This window comes from Sinocyclocheilus rhinocerous, unplaced genomic scaffold (assembly GCF_001515625.1).
Source record: "Sinocyclocheilus rhinocerous isolate Xijiao unplaced genomic scaffold, SAMN03320098_v1.1 scaffold789, whole genome shotgun sequence".
NCBI classification, from domain to species: domain Eukaryota; kingdom Metazoa; phylum Chordata; class Actinopteri; order Cypriniformes; family Cyprinidae; genus Sinocyclocheilus; species Sinocyclocheilus rhinocerous.
Window position 1 is genome coordinate 2,876,256 of NW_015667306.1, and position 21,313 is coordinate 2,897,568.

The 21,313-nt window shown below is 37.8% G+C and overlaps 1 protein-coding gene across 1 annotated transcript in view; it reads right to left on the bottom strand.

The window, feature by feature from the left end:
* Positions 1 to 2,771: 2,771 nt before the first annotated feature.
* LOC107733683 (semaphorin-4G-like) overlaps positions 2,772 to 21,313 on the bottom strand; it is a 39,060-nt gene continuing 20,518 nt past the window's right edge. The window contains exons 4-15 of the mRNA XM_016545414.1: positions 19,242 to 19,304; positions 19,069 to 19,167; positions 18,879 to 18,972; positions 18,662 to 18,775; positions 17,228 to 17,382; positions 14,161 to 14,336; positions 7,513 to 7,660; positions 6,513 to 6,735; positions 6,295 to 6,410; positions 5,950 to 6,104; positions 5,302 to 5,363; positions 2,772 to 4,675 (exon numbers count right to left, since the gene is read on the bottom strand). Of these exons, the coding sequence (XP_016400900.1) occupies positions 3,762 to 4,675; positions 5,302 to 5,363; positions 5,950 to 6,104; positions 6,295 to 6,410; positions 6,513 to 6,735; positions 7,513 to 7,660; positions 14,161 to 14,336; positions 17,228 to 17,382; positions 18,662 to 18,775; positions 18,879 to 18,972; positions 19,069 to 19,167; positions 19,242 to 19,304 (2,319 nt within the window). The 3' untranslated portion in view covers positions 2,772 to 3,761. The remainder of the gene's footprint in view (positions 4,676 to 5,301; positions 5,364 to 5,949; positions 6,105 to 6,294; positions 6,411 to 6,512; positions 6,736 to 7,512; positions 7,661 to 14,160; positions 14,337 to 17,227; positions 17,383 to 18,661; positions 18,776 to 18,878; positions 18,973 to 19,068; positions 19,168 to 19,241; positions 19,305 to 21,313) is intronic.

Consider the following 21,313-nt stretch of genomic DNA (forward strand, 5'->3'; position numbering starts at 1 on the left):
TCTGAACACAAAATGAGAAATAGGAAGCATACCATCTTAGTTGGAATGTGGTGTAACATTTTAGCACATATACAACTGGAAACAATTTTTACAATTTTGAAAAATACTGTAATAATGGAAATGGAATTAACACATTTAACATGCTTTATTAGAGTTATTTGGGTTTAATTTCATTTCTATTATTATTATCAGCATCACGTTTATATTATGTTTTTATATCTATTATATATTTTTGGGTTTTCAAAAATTGTAAATGTTCTCAAAAATGCATATGCATGCACCATTAACCAACCACAATTTAGAAAATCCCAGTTTGAAACATTACGAAAATAAATATACACAAAACTGTACAAAGCTATAAAATAAATATTTCCACTGACACATTTTTCAGTTATATTGTAATATACTGGAATAAATTATGCATGACTGAAGGGAGTAATTAAACTCAATATATATGTCTCTTCTGGTCATCTATACAGGGCACAAACCTCTTTCATTTTTCATTAAGTATTAAGTTCATATTGAAAATGGCGAATGGCTTAATAGTACAACAACAAAACAATGTAACACACTCAATCAGTAACAATTCTCCCATAAACCTCAACGACGACTCCATTATGCTTTATGGATTACGCTGCAAAGAGAGTTTGGTTTGTAAGGGCTGAAATGTCTGATAATGTCATATTTTCTTGTTGTCAACATTTACATTTTTGGGACTGTGCTCTGTCAAAAAATAAAAATAAATCCAAAAAGTTTTGAGCCTAAAGGTTCTGTGTTTTGTTAGTTTACCCAGAAATGGGAATTATTATTCTCTCTCCCTCATGTCATTCCAAACCTGTATGCTGCGATTATTTGCTAAAACTGAAATCATTATGTAGCTCTTGCCATTACACAACATTAAAAAAAATCATAAAAGTGGTTGATATGACTCTTTATGTGGTACATTAGGTCGTCTGAAGCCAGGCAATATGCGAAAAACAAGCCAAAAGCAACGCATCGTGTTAAGTTACTACACCCAGGAGAACCATTGGCATTTTAGCGACATTAATATGCCATTTTTTAATATGGAATCAGATACGGCGCTGCTGAGGGCTCTGTGTAGTTGCTCTAAATGAGACCAAAACGCTTAATGACCATTTCCCAATCTATTTCAATGCATTCTCCAGACTCTCTTTTGATCTTTCTCTGTCAATCTCGTTCTCTCTAGTGCACTTTAAATTCACTTTGAATGCGGGCAGCAGACGAGATATTTCTCATCCACAAACCTGTCCTGGCATGTTAGAAGAATCCGCAGGAGCGCCTCTCTCATTGGAATATAAGACTCAAGGGATGTAAACATTGCAGGAACAGACCATATGAACTGCATGAGGACAAGCATCTAATCACAGATTGTGACCCTCTGGGAGAGTGGAGGTCAGATGTGTATGCAGATCTGTTCTGCTCTCATTAGACACTATGATGGAGGTGTATGCATGCGGACATGAAAGCCATTTGTCAAACGGAAATAAAAAAGGTGTTGTTGGGGGATTCAGAGAGATGATGGAGAAAAAAAACAATCCGTCAAGCTCAAATCATAAAAGGTCTGCTCACACAATGTTGTTTTTGCGTCAAAGGCAATGCATTTTGAATCTGGCTTCAAAATATTTGGAACACGAGTTGTATGTCTACACAGCAAAAAAAAAATTCTTACTTAGTATTTTCATCTTGTTTTCCAGTAGAAAAATCAGAACATTATTAAATCAAGATACATTTACTACAGAAGCAAAACGACATACTTTAGTTTTTTTAGAAAACAAGACATCTTAACGAAATCCTATGCTTGAAACAAGAAAAATATCTGTCAATGGGGTAAGAAAAATAATCTTAATTCAAAGTTAATTTTTCTTGTTTTAAGCATAAATTCACTTAATTGTATGTCATTTTGCTTCTCTAGCAAATCTTCCTTCATTTAATAATGTTTAGATATTTCTACTGGAAAACAAGACAAATATTCTGAGTAAGAATTTTTTTTTATCCTTTTTGGTCACAACAAAGTTACACAGTTTCATTGTATAGAAAGAGCCACGGAAAGATACTTCAAAATGTCTTCTTTTGTGTAAAAATAACAAGATACAGGTTTGTAATGACATGAGGAAGTCCAACTCTACTAAACAAAACAAAAACAATACACGTCTGGACATAAAGCATAAGGAGAGAGAACTGCACTATCAGCAGTGCTCATCTTAGCTCTGTTCTGAACATGTGGCCTTAATGTTCTCCACTCGGCTCCATTGCAATCTGCATATTCTGATCTAAACAGACAGAACCAGGTGCTTCGCTCCCCTTAAGTAGTGGGAGATACGCCAAAATGCTCTTGCAGTCAAGTGTGGGCAGTCGGAGCAGTTGGAGCAGTTCCAGGACAAACATTTACACAACAGTTTAATGGACTTACTGGAAGTGTAGGGGATAATTAAACCCCCCAATATCACCATGTTACAATACTCATTGTTCATCATGTCCCGACTAGAATTGAATTTAGTTTATTTACTGGCAGCAGAAGCCTAATTTCACGACGTTGCGCTAATTCGCTAATCCCTGTTAAGACTGCGAGACCTGACTGTAAGAGGTGCTGTAATAATTGGTCATGTCAAAAGAATAATCTAAGAAGTTCAGCATCAGCTTTACCTCTGCTCTGTGGTTGCCATGGAGACCTAGCAGCCAATGACTCCGGAATTCCGATGAAGGATTCCGACAAGGAATCATGTCAGTTCTTGTGCATGTGGACTTATCATACATAAGTCATGACAGACATAACAGATCTTAAGTCAAACGAATCCAGACACATTTAGGGGTCCATTGCTCAGGGTTAAACAGATACTGTGCACATAGTCTTCCCTCTCGCATTCAGTCAATTCATATTGTCGCTTTCGCATCTTTCGCAACGGTCCTGTCCTTGTAGTCCATTCCATCTTCTCCAGATCTGTCACAACAAGCAGCACCTCATGGAAAACAAATGCTACCGGTCCATAAAGTGCATCTCAGTGGTTAATACTGTCATCTTGCTAGGTTCCCACCCCTATGAAACTATCAATAATTGCCATATTTACACTATTAGTACCATCAAGTGCATTTCTAATTGTTTTTAAAGTCTGTTATCCCTGCTCTTTTTAACTATGCTTATTATTACAAGCTATTACTGATAAGGTCAGTGTTGGCATAAATTAGAAAATATTAAAATAAAGGACATATCAAAGACATTCAGTGCTCGACGGCACTAGAGTTTTGCACGATTTGCTCCATGCGATACCTCCATTTGAGTTCATCTTGTTGCTTTTTTACAACGCTGCCTTGTAAATGTTTCTTCCAACTAGTTTGTAACTGAATCATTTACTTGATTCCCCCAGATGGGCTCTTTTGCTTTGAAGGTTCCCTTGCTGTGTGTCCCCAACTCCAACTTGAATTGAACGCAAGCATGCTGAAATAAGCCAAAAGCTGTGCGATACAATTTGCAGAGGTAGAATTTCCATTGTATGTGTCCATTCTTTGCTATTTGTGACCAGTGGGCTTTCCTCAGTCTGTTGAAAGTCACAAGCTCTACATTTGAAATGTAAACGGAGAGGGACTTTGCTCCTTTTAGAGGAATACCAATGCTTTGTTTATCTTCCAATAAAAGCAGCTGTGGCTACTCATTAGCATCCCGTTAAAGTTAGTCTGGGTGAAGAAGGGGTATTAGACGAAGACACTGCCTTTGAACACTTGAGCAGTTCAAACGCATCTCGATTTCACACCGAGCTCTCATCAGGTTTACTACACAGCTGCGTGTGCTTCCTCTTCTCCAGGATCCTGTTGAGCTCCTCTGTGAAGGAGTAACAAAGCGGAGACGTGGTGTCTCCATCTGTCTGTCTCAGCAACACATAGCTGTTGCCATTCATCTTGCGTAAGACGCTGGGTAAAGTGGCAGAGAGTCCATTGACGTACTCTGATTCTGGAGGCGGTGGGAGAGGTGGAGCAGGAGGAAGCTCTTTGTTGGGTGACGTTGTTGCTTCTCCAGGGACGATCTGCAGAAGGCCGTCGTGAGCGTCCGGTTTCCCGTTGCAGTGGCTGGAGATGGTCTTCAGCTCCAAGTGGGCACCTCGCTTTCTTTCGCCGCGAGCTGCAGCCCGTAAAGAGTATTTACCCCTCCGTCCTTGCAAACAGAATCCCACGTAAAGCAGGACGACTGTTAGAACAAAACACAGGCCTCCTAGGATAGTGATTAGGGACAGGTACATGGCCTCCATGTTCCTCACGGACAGGAACTCGAAGCGAGGAGACATTGGGGTCGGATGGAAGTCCTCCGGGGAGTCACTTGGGGAAGTTTGAATGGTCCAGTAGATCGCTGTGGTCAAGCGTGGCCGCGTTGGCTCCACGGGAGGAGGTGCGGGAAGCTCCTGGCGGACTGTCAAGCTGTAGATCACCACAGGAACATGGACACCATTCTCCAGGGCAAAGCAGCAGTAGTCGCCGCTTTGGTAAGGCCGTGCCTCGATGACCAGGAGGCCGTCAGTGCCGACGCGGTAACCAGAGTCCAGTCCGTAACCCCGCAGTTCCTTTCCATTCAACATCCACTCAGGGGTTGCCAGATTGGAGCTGAGCTCACACTGCAGCAGCACGTCATCACCCGCCATCACAGAGCGAGAGCGGTGTAACACTTGGTCTATGACAGAGCGATGACACGCACACATCAGTTATAATGACACTGGAATAATTTAGGGTTAATTAGTTAGACCATATTACCGCAGTAACGGTGATTCACTGGACACTCCGAAAACTGGAGTGTCCCACAACCTTAGATATTGGCTCATATTTACTTCATCTGACTTTTACCATTTGCTATGACTCATTGAAGAATTAAAAGACACATTGACTACACAAATTTTAAACACATCTTCACAGTGTTGTTGTTTACTGACATTACGTCTATTAAGAATCATTTTTGTAAAAGGAAATAAAGCTGAAACAAACTGAAAAAGTCTTAGATGAAAAACCTAAAATTACTAAAACACTTGGCAACTTGGCCTTGGCAGCTAACTGAAAAAAAAAGTTTAAGTTGAAGTGCTAAAATTATTAATATGTAAATAAAACTAAATTAAAGCTAAATAGAAATATAAAAAAATGACAAAAGCATATAACAAAATGACTAAAACCTACCCTAAAACTAAAATGAAACTGAAAATATAAAAATGAAAGCCAATTCAAAATATGAATAAACACTTTAAAAGTATATAAATAACACTGAATCATCACCGCAACACTGACTATTATAAGAATTATTTTTCATACCATCTGCTGTGGATTCATCACAGCCCTGGTTTCCATTCAGAATGTCCTGTGTCAGATTGGCTCTGTAGACAGAAGTTATTATTAGTTATTTTCATGCACCGATATTAATTCTGACCAATACCAATAAATACTGATTATGTCCATATTATGGCCGCTAACTAATAAATGTCCGGTTAACTAAATAAAAAAAATAAAACTAAATAAAATTAAAAACTAAAAACAGGTTTTACCAGTGAATTTAGGCATCACAACATTATAATGCACGGCATGAAAAATAAATATTCATTTTACAATTTGCTAAAGATTAGTGAGCATTAGGGTGGCAAAGGTAATTGTAATGTAAAATAGGGGAAATGATCATGCACAATGAAAAATTCAATATCGCCAAAGAAAAAAAAAAGTTTGACAACCAAAATGATACCAATATATTAATGTTTCAATGATCAGAGTTCACCAGCTCTGAGCCAGACACTAATCCAAAATGCACTGGATTGGGCGGTTCCATGACATACATAAACAAAATCATACTATGAGCTCTATTTGACAGAGAACCTACACTGTGATATATGTCAGTTACAGTGGCTCTCAATCAATTAATTAAAAAGTTAAGAATGGACAGCAGAAGTATTCATGACCACACACTCAAACCTTCTGTTGTGTGATGTAATCTCCACACACTCCAGTCCATCCCAGGCACAGAAGGGATCACGTGCCATCACACAGTCAAAGCACGAGGAATATCTGCTGCATGTGGACAAGGGCAACTGCACCACAGAGGTGGGCGAACCCACATACACACTCATCTGAAAGGTTCAAGTGGGTAGTAAGATTCACACTGTGGGCTGTGCATAAAATCAAGTCATACTCACATCAATTCAAACAGAATGTAATGGGTTTGGAGACTTTAAAATGAGAACAACCTGTTGTAATGATGGATTTAGAGACATTTTTATTTAATTCAGCTTCCAGGATGTGCACAGGTTCATTTCTAACCTGTTTCTCAGAGATGATTATACTTTCCACTGGCTGGGGTTCCTCAAACAGCTGCAGCTCCTCAATGATGTGCAGCTGACCATCAACCTTCACAGCCCTTTGCATCCAACCTTCATCTGGAAGAACATCAAAACAATTCAGAATCCTGCTGCACTCAATAAAAGCACCAAGTGATTGATAGATAAGAGCTAAAGAAAGGTCACTGTAACATACATTACCTGTCCCAATGAAGAGTACGTGGTATATCTGATCATCTAGACCAGTCACTCTGTGTACAGCAATTTTGGTGTAGTCCACATTCCTCCTAAACAGCAGGGGGCGCTGTTTTTGAGGAAGGATCTGCCTGTACATGAGCGGATGGCGACGGACAAAGTGAAGTACATCGTCTGGCAGGTTGGTGGATGAGTTGATGCCTTTTGCTCTAACTTGATCTGTGATGCACTGAAGAGAAAGTACGGTAACGTTCCTTTCTGACAATAGCTACATACACCCTGCCATATTTTCACATCATTGAAAGGATAGCAGACACAAACAATACAGGGTCTGAAATTCTCTCTTCTTCTGGCACAGTGGGCTTGCACTCTAATTTCCAAGAACCTGTTGAGAATGTAGGACATTGAGCTATTCTCGGCATCTTGACTGAAAATTGACATAATTTAACTGTCATTTCAATTATCCGACAGACACTGTTCAAGTGTTTGAGAAGAAAAGCTTTCAGGAAAAAAACTCAAAATTTTCAAAAACTCAAAATAGGCCAGGAAAACCAAAATCATTTAAATTTCTGAAAACTTCCGAACAGCAATTAAAGCTGCTCACTCGCATACAGACTCGCTCATTAGCAATATCACAGATTCAAAATTCATAAAGCAGCCAATCAGCAAAGATTTACTGCCTGCTACTAATCTCCATGGCAAAACGCTTTGACGAAATAAGCCCATTTTCTCCATGTGTACTCTATAAAATTGCTCATCAGCGTCTGATTTCTGGATGAAACCAGATCGACACTCTACCTGTACCTCGCTGTGCTCTCTGAAGCAGAGACTAAAGCACACAGTGATTAGAGAACTTTAGTAGCTCAACCTATGAAGTGCTGACTTGTGCTTCCCCGTCAGTGTCAGCAAGAAGGCAGTGTTTCAAAGATGAGGATAATCAGGCCAGTGTAAGATGAAACAGGGGATCAGTATTACTGTAATCCAGTATGGCTACTGTTGGCCGTACCGAGCCGGGTCGTGGTTCTGGCACCTTCCCTGTGTACTGGGTCCATTTGGAGCTCGAGTCCTCTTTGCTTTCCATATAAGGCCCCTCAAAGGCCCACTGGATATCCGAAATGGAGTACTGGCAGATCGCAGACGCCTTTACGTTTTTCCTGAAAAAGAAGTACTGGTTAGTACTCTTTCAAAGCAGTACAAAGGAGAGAAATACAACACTACATGATGTCAGGTAAAACCCTGAGCCAATGCTGGGACGATGAACACCCACACTCAGCCATTTCTTCAGGATATATTTCAAGGGAGCACAAAGAAAATTTGTGAATAGAAGGTGCATTCATGAAAGTGGTGAATCAGCCTAGGTGTGAGCGCTTTGTGGTCGATCCAGTTTCCAGTTTGTACGCTTGGGTTTATTATCCGAAGAGCCTCTCAGCCTGTGCTGCGCTCATTGTTTTCAAGGTCTTGGCATGCCGGTATAAAACCCTCATAAGCCCACTGCGTAACCATGGAAACACGAAAAATAGATTACAAATTTATCAAAAAGTGAGTGAGAGAGGTGAGGGATGACAGTGAGTGGGTGAAGGGGGCGAGACAGGAACATAGACAAAGCTCCTCAAGTGATGAGTACAACCTAGTGAAAAAAGAGGAAGGGGCACTTGTTAGAAGTGACTATAGGGGAAAAAAACAGTAATGGAGGGGAAAGAGTACTTCCAGTAGTAGCTTAATAGAATATTTCAACTAGAAATAACAATTCTGTCACTATATACTCACACAGTGTCATTTGAAACTTATATGATTATTCTTTTTCCATGGAACACAAAAAGAGAAATTTAGCAGAATGTCCAAGCTGCTCTTTTCCATACAATGACAGTAGACAGTAACAGAAAATGTCAAAAAAGACCCCCAAAAAAGTATTGTCAGTAAAATTAAAATTTCAGCTTTTGGGCTCAACAATATGTTTAAATGGTACCTGAGTGTTGGGCCGGTTAAGCCGTCTTTTCACTAATTTGAGCTGTGCAGGTAAACCTCACTGCCCTGATCTCAAGAGGCACACTAGTGACTGACACTAGAGGCTGCATTCTTTAGCGTTTTTGTGATTAGCAAGCCAGCCTAATTATTTTATAATTATTACATAATTATTTGTATTGTTTAGCCATAGAAAACCTATTATGTTTTTCTTTCAAATGTATTTGCGGTCATTGGTTTTGTCTGGCTATATTCATACACTTATTATTCATTCATTTTACTATTGCAAATAACCTGAGAGTAACAGTTGCTTCAAAACCAATCTGAAAGATTTGCATGACTGCAACTAGGGTTCGGAATGCGACAATCGTACACGAATAGTGGAAAAGCAGCTTTAAACAGATTTGTCCATATCTCATTTCCAATGTCTTAACGCCAGGCTCCTGCGTCAGCAGCACCACATGCATGCGTCGTGGTACTCTCCTGAAAGCGTGTCGAAGACTGACACGGAAGAGAAGAAATTGTTAAATAAAGTTGTTCTTTTTGTTTTCTTTGTGCACAAAAAGTATTCTCGTTGCTTCATACCATTACAGTTGAACCACTGTTTTCACATGGACTATTTTAATAATGTCCTTACTACCTTTTTGTGCCTTGAACGTGTCAGCTGCATTGCTGTCTATGCAGGGTCAGAGAGCTCTCGGATTTCAACAAAAATATCTTAATTTGTGTTCAGAAGATGAACGAAAGTCTCACGTGTTTGGAAAGACATGAGGGTGAGTAATTAAAGACAGAATTTAAATTTTTCGGTGAACTATCCCTTTAAGCTTTGCAAAATTATTTGTTGCACGTTTTTCTAATTTGAACATGTAATCAGTGTATTGTTACTAGGGTTGGGAATTGAAAATCGATTCCAATTCCAGAATCGGATACTTGTTGTCAAATTAAAATGTAGATTCCGCCTATCCTATTGCTATGCGCTTTTTTTTTCTTCATCTGTGAGGACCGGACCTAGCGATCTGCCAGGACCTTGCTCGCTAATCTAAGCGCTCCAAAGTTTGGCTACATTTGCGATCAGAAGCCAAAAAAGCTAAGTATAATATCTGTGATAGCTAAACATGTTGCAAGTAAGGTGTCACCACCAACATTCAAGAACGCTGGTTCATCCAGTAATGAAACAAGTACATCTTGAGTGAGTCATTTAATCATTAATTCATAAATTACATGTGATTTTGTTTAGTTGTCTAATGCTTTTTCTTCAGAATCACGAGAGAACCACAACTTCCATTGGGGGAAAAAAAAGAAGAAAAAAAACCCCCTCAATTTATCCAGAATCATGCAGTTCTATTTTGCACACAAACAGCTCTTAAAGAGTTTATATGTAGTCTGTTGAGTTTTGTTCATGGTATTATTCAGCTCCAATAAATGGTTTGCAAAAAAGAAACACAGGATAAATGTTTGATATCATTATTTAATCGGAATCGATAAGAGGAATCGGAATTGATCAAATTCACACGATACCCAACCCTAATTGTTACAGTTATTTTTAGCAAAATTAATGAGTTAGAAGATTACAATCCCATACATTATAGTTTTATTGACATATATTAATTATATACGGACAACATATATTGTATAAATAATATATCATATACTTTAAATGTAAAAAAAAAAAATAGTTAACACAAAAAATCTTCATGGTGCCTCACAGCCTCAGGTGCTGTTCACTTTTTATGTAAAAGAGCAGCTTTAACATTCTGTTAAAGGGGTCATGAACTGAGAAATAAAAATTCCCTTTGTACTATAAAAACATCCTGTACGTTTCAGAACTCAAAACTTTCTCGTTAGTCTAAAAAAGCTTATATTGAAGCCAATCTGCCAAAACAACAGGTTGTGGAAATGTACAACTCTATGATGTAATAGTGTGGCTAAACACCGCCTCCGCAGAAGAAGATCAACGCCTGCTTCTACATCACTGCCTGTTTAGCCCCGCCCACCACTTTGTGCACATAGTGTTAATAACGAGAGAGGCAAACACCAGTCTATGCAGAAACAAAACGATAAAGGTGCTCCGAAGACAACAGGACACTGTGCAGTGCCAAGTTGTGGAAAAACAGTCTTTGCATTGCCTTCCTTCTGATCCCAGCGTTAGAAAAGAATGGATGAGCTTTATTTGTAATGAAGTTCCTGACTGCATCAGTAAGAGCACGGTTCTTTGCTCACTTCATTTTACTCCAGATTCGTTTACAAACAAGGCACAATTCGACATGGAATTTTCAGAAATATTGAAACTAAAAGACGATGCTGTGCCGACTATATTGGATCAGACAGTAATGTCACAACACACAAGTGTGAGTAACTGTTTTTATTAGTGGTAACTATTGCTTTGTCTGTTATTACAGATTGTTTGATATGTACCGAGTATTTATGCGTTTTTAACATAAATCACAGCAGCATCCATCTATGAAGGATGTAGGCTGTCAAACATACACAACTGTTAGCCAATCATAGCAGTGGGCGTTTACTTCCGAGTCTACAATCAGCCACACCTATTCAAACAGAGCGTTCTGATGAGGGGGGTCAAAACAGGACAGAAAATGGCCTATTACTTCTAAACTATGAAGTTTTTCATGTAAAAATCTTGATAACATTATAAGTGGACCTCAGAGAACAGTACAAAATAATAAAAAAGGCTTAATCATACAAGAGATTCGTTCAAGAACGCTGGTTCATCCAGTAATGAAACAAGTACATCTTGAGTGAGTCATTTAATCATTAATTCATAAATTACATGTGATTTTGTTTAGTTGTCTAATGCTTTTTCTTCAGAATCACGAGAGAACCACAACTTCCATTGGGGGAAAAAAAAGAAGAAAAAAAACCCCCTCAATTTATCCAGAATCATGCAGTTCTATTTTGCACACAAACAGCTCTTAAAGAGTTTATATGTAGTCTGTTGAGTTTTGTTCATGGTATTATTCAGCTCCAATAAATGGTTTGCAAAAAAGAAACACAGGATAAATGTTTGATATCATTATTTAATCGGAATCGATAAGAGGAATCGGAATTGATCAAATTCACACGATACCCAACCCTAATTGTTACAGTTATTTTTAGCAAAATTAATGAGTTAGAAGATTACAATCCCATACATTATAGTTTTATTGACATATATTAATTATATACGGACAACATATATTGTATAAATAATATATCATATACTTTAAATGTAAAAAAAAAAAAATAGTTAACACAAAAAATCTTCATGGTGCCTCACAGCCTCAGGTGCTGTTCACTTTTTATGTAAAAGAGCAGCTTTAACATTCTGTTAAAGGGGTCATGAACTGAGAAATAAAAATTCCCTTTGTACTATAAAAACATCCTGTACGTTTCAGAACTCAAAACTTTCTCGTTAGTCTAAAAAAGCTTATATTGAAGCCAATCTGCCAAAACAACAGGTTGTGGAAATGTACAACTCTATGATGTAATAGTGTGGCTAAACACCGCCTCCGCAGAAGAAGATCAACGCCTGCTTCTACATCACTGCCTGTTTAGCCCCGCCCACCACTTTGTGCACATAGTGTTAATAACGAGAGAGGCAAACACCAGTCTATGCAGAAACAAAACGATAAAGGTGCTCCGAAGACAACAGGACACTGTGCAGTGCCAAGTTGTGGAAAAACAGTCTTTGCATTGCCTTCCTTCTGATCCCAGCGTTAGAAAAGAATGGATGAGCTTTATTTGTAATGAAGTTCCTGACTGCATCAGTAAGAGCACGGTTCTTTGCTCACTTCATTTTACTCCAGATTCGTTTACAAACAAGGCACAATTCGACATGGAATTTTCAGAAATATTGAAACTAAAAGACGATGCTGTGCCGACTATATTGGATCAGACAGTAATGTCACAACACACAAGTGTGAGTAACTGTTTTTATTAGTGGTAACTATTGCTTTGTCTGTTATTACAGATTGTTTGATATGTACCGAGTATTTATGCGTTTTTAACATAAATCACAGCAGCATCCATCTATGAAGGATGTAGGCTGTCAAACATACACAACTGTTAGCCAATCATAGCAGTGGGCGTTTACTTCCGAGTCTACAATCAGCCACACCTATTCAAACAGAGCGTTCTGATGAGGGGGGTCAAAACAGGACAGAAAATGGCCTATTACTTCTAAACTATGAAGTTTTTCATGTAAAAATCTTGATAACATTATAAGGGGACCTCAGAGAACAGTACAAAATAATAAAAAAGGCAGTTCATGACCCCTTGAAATAACTCCTTTTACTGTTTCGCAAAAAACAACAACAACATGAGTAGATAATGTATGATACAAATTTCAATTCTGTGAGAACACTTCCTTTAAGAGAAAAGGTCTTTTATTGGAGATTCCATGTCTGAATCAGAATTGCCTAATACTCAGGAAAACAAGCACCCACGTCAAAGTAAACTTTACACCCAAACTGATGACATGGTGGCACCACAGTCATTCAACCTTACCCTGCTAGAGGTCAGTGTGATCAGGTCATCACAGCTCAGCTGACGCACTCATTCTCATTTCATTTGTCTCTCCTTGTCTCGCTCTCTCTCTCCTTCTGCCTCTTAAAGGGGTCATATGATGCGATTTCAATTTTTCCTTTCTCTCTGCGTTTCAGAAAGGCGGGGATAGAGGAGAAACAATAATGTACAGTATGTGGAAAATAATGTTTTTTTAACCTTAAACCGCATAAACGCATTTCATTACACCAAATACACAAAATAATGTTCTTTTTAGCAACATCATATGACCCCTTTAATTATTTTCTAACGTAGCAGACATTATAGTCCTGCCTGTCCTGTCATTCATCACTGTTACTCATATGTTTGCGGTTTGCACCTCAGGCAGCCGCAGCCCACAGATTGATTGCCTGGCAGCTCATCAGAACCGCCCCTCTGGTTTCAGCAGAGCGTCAAGACTGTCATGTCAGTCAAAGCGGCAGACGTTAAGCGTGTGTGACCGATGTGTTATAACCAGTTTAGCTCTGAAGAAATGTGTGAAAGGAAACTATTGAATAAAAGAAATTGCTTGACTGTCATGCTGACAAAAACAGAAATGTGGCCCTCGAGCTTTAAAGTATAACATCTTACAGTTTTATCAATGACTAGTCAAAGCTTGGCTCAAGGGCCTCTTTATAACGTGTCCAGAACAAATTCTCTGATCTCCTGAGAGAATGTGACCTGTTTATGAATAAAACATGCTCTATGCTCCAGGCAGCAAGAGGACATGTCAGCGATTTTCATTCTTATGATCCTGGTGGACTGTAAATGCTGTCGCCTCATTTGATGTAAACGGCCAGAGCGAGCCAGGGCTGACAGATGAACTTACTAATAGACAAAATCCATTTCAACAAACCCGCCAGTCACAGCGAAATAACGCAATGCTCCCTGGCAGAATCCTTTAATCACTATCGACTGAGGCGTCATTTGCATGCCACCCTGAATGCACGGCAGCACAACACTTTAACCTTCCACAAACAACTGCCAGGATCATTTAAGAAAGATGGTCTCCTTCTGAGAAGGAGAACCAGAAGAAGTGACTTTCATCATGACAGATAACTAATGTAACTGACACCCACAATGAAATCGAAACACTATTGCAAATAGATACATTTGCAATTATGCAAAAAGGATAGTACAAAAGATATCTTACCATTCCAGACCAAATATGCCATAGAATACAGAGTCCTGAGGGCCGGAGCCCTCCAGAAAAAACACACTCCGCAACACGTTGAAGTGAAACTCATAGTCAGGTAAAGAACACACCAGACGGGCCTTCAGGAAGGAGGTCCACTTCTTCTGTAGCGTGAGGAGACCTCCTCTGTCTCTCTACAAGATGAAACAACAGAGAAAAAAACAGCTGAAAGAAAATCATAAGATGCAACAGCAGATATCTGAAAGGTCTGCTAACATGTACACTACCGTCAGTACGATTTCGTTTTTAAAAGAAATTATAATTTTTATTCAGCAAGGATACATAAAATGGATTGAAGTCACAGAAAAGACATTTATAATGTTACAAAAGATTTCTATTTCAAATGCTGTTTTTTAAACTTTCCATTCATCATTGAATCCTAAAAGAAACCATATTTAGGTTTCCACAATCATGTTAACTGTTTTCAACATGGATAATAATAAGAAATGTTTCTTGAGCAGCAAATCAGCATATTTGAATGATTTCTGAAGGATCATGTGACACTGAAGACTGGAGTAATGATGCTGAAAATTCAGCTTTGCGGTTACAGTGATAAACTACACTTTAAGATATATTAAAATAGAAAAGAGTTATTTTAAATTGTAAAAATATTTCGCAATATTTACTGTTTTACTGCATTTGTGGGCAAATAAATGCAGTATTGGTCCACATAAGAGACTTTTTTCAAAAACATTTTATTGTTCCCAGATTTTGAATGCTACCGTATTGATTTAGCATGTAAGGTCACTTACAAATGGAAGTAAACAGTTAAAGTAAACATAAAAAACAATTAAAATATTTATCATTATGTGATATATATGTATATAACATCTATTCATCACTATTAGAAAAAAATCAAAGAGTTTTACCAAAAAGTAGTAGAAGAAAGTTTATAATTTCTTTTAACATGGATCACTGGCTCTTGGCATGGTTGGTGGCAGCTAACATTATCGCCAGTGTGACTGTGGGAAAGGGAAATGCATTGTATGTAAAGGAATCCCCCATGATGTCAGGGGGATCAAGTACATTTTCCATGCTGCCTCCCAAGAGGAGAATAAATCTTCATGGAGGAATAACTTTGACGGGACCCAAAAGCATCTTGCAACAATTCTTGGTTTCCCTACTTAGTTTCCGGTAATAACACTGACACTATAAGGTAATGGCCTTTAATTTCCGCTGTGGAAAAGGGAAACTGGCTTTTGAATGTTGATTTATGATGCCATCATCTCAGCCCGGTGATATTCAGAAGCAGATGTATGGTGATATGAAACCAGAGCTTAATGCATTGGCACTGATACGATAATCCATCTCAATCCATCTTTTTGAATATTTAAAAACTGCAAAAGATTTCTAGCCCACACCAGTATGAAGAAACAGAACATTTTTATTAAGTCTTTATACAGACTGTTACTGACAACAGCTGAGTTACTGTACTTAATTATGGCTTTCCCTCAGCTCAATGTCAGCTAGTGTGCATCAACAACATTCAATCCCTCTAGCATGTGGATAATGAACAATAATCTACTCATTAAGGTGATCCTGCTGTGTGAACTGCCACAGAGAAGCTGATTTTACCCTCAGTCCAAACAGCCTGCTTCACACACTTTACCAGCCCCGGCCTCAATACACTGGCTTATAAGCAGTGCTGTCAAACGATTAATCGCATCCAAAATAAAAGTTTTTGCTTATAATGCAATTCAGTCTATGTTATCTAACCCACTATTGTGTACACTATCATTCAAAAGCTTGGGTCAGAATTTATTCATTTATTTACCTTTATTCAGCAAGGATGCATTCAGTTGGTCAAAACTGACAGCAAATGCATTTATAATGTTAAAAAAGACTTCTGTTTCAAATAAATACTGCTCTTCTGATCTTTCTATTCATCAAAAATTCCACAAAAAATATCAAGCAGAACAACGGTTCCCAACCGTGATAATTATACTGCAATAATATTTCACTAAATTACTGTTTTTGGATTTAAAAAAATATAGCCTTGATGACCATAAGAGACTTCTTTAAAAAAAAAAAAAAGTATCAAAATATACAGGAAGACTTTTCTCACATGCTGATATATTTAGTGTAAAGAATATGTACTAGTCTATAATTTGGTAGAAGGATTTAACCTATTTTAAAGAAAAGCTGAATTCACATACATACACATATACACTCACAATTCTCATCTCGTATGCTAGCACCTAGTGTAATATTAGGCACATGCTTTGAAAACAATTGTACTATTAATCCCAACTACTAAGCCAGACAGTTATCAACAACAAAATGTCCTTTGCATTAAACATCCAACATCCTGACCTCTAAGACCGTAAAGACGTGCTCTGTGTCATCGACAAACTATTAACTTTTTTAATTGCACTGATCGGCATACTGAATGTGCACAGAAACATCAGATGGTAAATAAACACTGTAGAGTAGCAGCCTAGAAAAGATGTGAAATTGCAGACATTTTCAATTGGCACTTTGATCTGAGTGTGTAGAGCTAGACTGATGGGTTGAGAAGAGAGACAGAGAGGCGAGTCTCGTGGGAAGGGAGCCGTTAGAGAGTGAGATGCCTGGCAACAACGTAGCTGTAAAGCCCTATTAGGAAACCTGTAGAAAACCACACTTCAAATAAAGGAGCATTTTGAGGGCAGAGCCCTTACAATGCTGTGAATGAAACAGTAGAGCCTAAAATGCATTGGTGAGGAACTTTTTAGTATGTGTGCAATTTTTCAGGGCAGGGCAATGGATGTCTCTTAACAACTCAAATGTGAGGACGATGTCTTGCCATCTCCCTATTTTTGTGTATCATTATATTGTGGAGAGAATCAAGCGTTTGTCATTTTTGCTTTCATCGAAGAGATTAAATTCTTAACCATTTTGTTCCACTTTACTATGCAAAGCATGTTTACCACAGTCTGGATTTCTACCCCTTAATTTTAGCACTTCAATTAACCAGCTTTAAGATGCAGACGAGAATGAACATGAACATGTACAGTGACGTGTGGAGTGAAGACATCTTCTGTACCTTACACACACGGGCGACCCGTGCCACCCTGCTGTGACTGAAGTATGGACTGAGCTCTTGACTCTTCTCAGTGAAGAAGAAGTAAATCTTATCGTCATCTCCCACTGAGCTACTCACACTCTTCCTCACCAGCGCTGAGCCCACAAAATCAGCCTCTGTACGGGACAAGACAGAAGACTGCTGTTAGTACATCACAGCAAGAGGAATTTCAAAATATAATTCAATACTGCACATTAAAATAAAATAAAAAAATTTATACTAAATGACACTACACTTAGGGGATGGTAAGATTTTAAAATGTTTATTAAAGAAGTCTTTACACTCAACAATAGTGCGTTTATTTAATCGAAAATACAGTAAAACAGTAATATTGTGAAATACTATTACAATTTAAAATAACTGTTTTACAGTGTAATTTATTCCTGTGATGCAAAGCTGAATTTTCAGCATTATTACCCCAGTCTTCAGTGTCACATGATCCTTCAGAAATCAAGAAACATTTATTTTTATTATCAATGATGAAAACAGTTGTGATGCTTAATATTTTTGTGGAAATTGTGATAAAAGAACAAAAAGTTCCAAAGTTACAAATTTTTTGTAACATTACAAATGTTACACTGACTTTTTTCATCAATTTAATGAATCCTTCATATATAAAGTTTTATTTTATTTAAAAAAAAATTTTTTTAAAAGGTAGTGTGCATAATATATGATTATATTAGATTTAAATTTAGAATTTCATTTTTTATTTGTAAAGATGGTGGAGAACCATTTCCTTACATTTGATTAGCAGTGTGGGAAAGTTACGTTTAAAAGTAATGCATTACACTATTGCGTTACTCCATAAAAATGTAACTATTTGTGTTACTTAGTTACTTTTTATGGAAAGTAATGCATTACTTTTTGTCACCTGAGCTGGGCTAGCTTATTTATTTTTAATAACATAAAACACAACATTTATATTTTTGGCAACTGTAAAGGCCATTTCACATCAAAAGTTAATAAGCCTCAGGCTGAACGAAGTGCTTCTGCATCTGGATTTATTGCCGACAGCAAAGCTGTCAGTGAATAAATGGGAAAACAATGTAACTTGCATTAGTTATTTTAAAACGTATCTCAGATAGTTTGTGGTAAATTAAAAAGTAATGTGTTACTTTACTAGTTACTTGGGAAAAAAGTAATCTGATTACGTAGCTCACATTACTTGTAATGCATTACCCCCAACACATTTGATTAATGTCCTAAAATAATTCAGAATTTGTTTAAAATTTTTACACCAAGTTTAGACGGTGGTCTCAGACTTGTGAACGCCACTGTAGTGTTAAATGGCCGAAGATTATTAACCTACTATGACTTGAGAGATCCAAACATATGGTAATGTTGATGGTGTGGGATGAAATATTTTACTAATAAAATGTGCTGCAGCAGACCGACCCTGTAACCATTGAGTTGGAGCCTCTTCTGTTCTCAATGTGGGATTCGGAGAGTTGCGTCGGATGTCAGGAAAGCTCCGGAACTCATACTGAGATGCTGTGTACATCTGCTGATCTAAGGGAAACAGATGATATGACGGTTAATATCAAATTATTGTTTTTAATAAAACAAACTAAGGGCGAAACGTATATTGCTAATTGATTTATTGATGCCATACCAATCAATAGGCCAGTGTAGCCTTTGTTGGGGTCATATGAACATTTCTCTCGACCCTCCTCGAAGGCTGACGAGATCTTAAACTCCCTCCCATCCTGGAAAACACAACAAAATTATTTAGACAGTCCTCATCCTAAAATAAGATCTCTCCTTGTTAAGAGACATAAAAAGTAGCCATCCCAGTTACTTACAATGTATGCACACAGAGGGCTGAAAGCGTGTGTGCCACAAGTGTACAAGTGTGTGCTGTTGAACCTCTGCAGGAATCGTATGTGGTTGTAGCACTCTGTCTGTAAGGGGGAAGACGTCTACGTCAGTATGTGAACTAGAGATGATAACACAATAGATGTTGATCGTGACTAACCTTGTTATCTTTCCCTTTGTTCAAGCATTGTTGCTTCTGATCATCTGATGCCTCCCAGTTAATCTGTCCAAGTACAAGATTAACAAGAATTCTTGAACTGTCAAGACTTGTAAAAATGCTTTCCTGGCACAGCAACTTCCTGCTCCAGTTTGCAGTGCCAAATTGTACCAACTGGTGTTTGTAAACAACTCTCACATTAACTTACTATGCACAGTAGTTGAAACAAAATAGTGAAACAAAATCTGAATCCTCAGGAGGAAAGAATCTACACATTCTATATATTTAAAAAAGCATCTTTAGTGATCTTTAAAAAGAAACAAATGTTAAAACAAAATACACTATATTTGTATTTCCTCAAGAAATATTATAAATTTTAAGCTTAGATTATAGGATACTGCAACACATAATTTGACTTTTGCTCTCCTTTCCTTTCCAGTGCTGAAGGACCAATATATATTACAAAATAAACACATAAATCGCAATTCGGTATGCAAATAAAAAAAGAAAGAAAACCAAAATAATTAATTATTTTAATAATTATAAATTAGTAATAATTAAATAATTACATTATCTTTAAAAAATAATTCAGTTCAAAATCACAATTAATTGGATGAGTACAAAGTTCAAAAGAACAGCATTTATTTGAAATTGAATTATTTTGAAACATTATAAATGTCTTTATGACTTTTAATCAAAAGTATAAGTATTAATTTCTTTTAAAATGTACTGAAAATACTGTTAAAATTCTGTTTTATTCCATTTCCTGTGTGAATGGCCTCTTACTTTGTACGTCACAGATATTTTCAAATTCCTGCATTTTTCAAAAAGTATTACGTTTGCATAAACCAAAAATAGATGGCAACAGTGAAATTATTCACATAACATTTGAATGGAGTCTGCATCTTAAGTGTTTTTTGCTGAATTAATTGCAGAAAATTGTGGAGCGGAAGAAGAATAAAAATAGGATATTTTAGGAATATCAATATAGTTCTGCCTGGCAAGCTCTGTAATTAAGTGCTGATGTGTTTTGTCAGTACGTACGGTCTGCAGAGAGCTGCTGGAGATGTCACTAGCCTGCAGGGCATATAAAGCCCCTCTCGCTCCCACGTACAACAGGCCTGCCTCCTCCTCCAGCAGCAATAAACTGTAGTTCAGTGTCAAGCCTCTGAAGCGCCTGAGGTCCAACAGCCCTGAAACACACAGGACAGACCAGTTAAAGAAATATTTTATCCATAAAAGGATCCATAAAACACTTGTTTAAGTTCTGTGGGTGCTTGGTGTTGTGAAGATGAGCTGTTTCCTGTGTCAGTGAGTCCATGTTTAATTTATTGACATTCAACTTCAGCTTCCCTTTTCCAAATCTTGAGAAGTGGATGCTGTGGATTAAACTATGCATCGCCAACGTTCAAAAATGAACATGTAGACTGTAACATCATTAAAGGTGGGGTAAGCAATTTTTCAAAAACGCTTTAGAAAACTGATTCGGGCCGAATAGCAAAACAAACTTGTAGCCAATCAGCAGCGTGTCTACTCATGATGTGGAGGAGAGAGCGCTCAGTGCACGGGGCGGACATTAGCCGAGCCGAGCGACAGAAAGATAGAGATGGCGGATAAAAAAACAAAAGAGGAAAATGTCTGCGGAACAAAAGAAGGCTTAAGGCAATAAGGCAAGAAGAAGGACCCGTGTAAATATCGGATCAGCTTTCCAGCGCTGGAGAGAACTCAAGGAGCGGAAGGCCTGCGATCGGACGCCGAGGTTGCTTTGTTTCTTCTCGATAGGTGAGTAACACCGTGTCTGCGCCGTAACAACTAAAGTTTGTCTAGTACACTGGACGCGACAAAGCAACCGTTGAAAATCATTTGAAATTTGTGTCAATACGTCATAAATAGAATGCAGCAGCAGTTTTCTGTCGGGGATTTTTCGTGTCGCGCCGCATCCAGTGTAGACCATAGCTATGTATATATATCTATGGTGTAGACAGCATCACTGATTATAATGAGTTCCATAGTATTTTGTTGCGCCGTTTGGTTTTGCTTTGTTTCACAGAACTAATCGTTGCCTGGGTTGCATA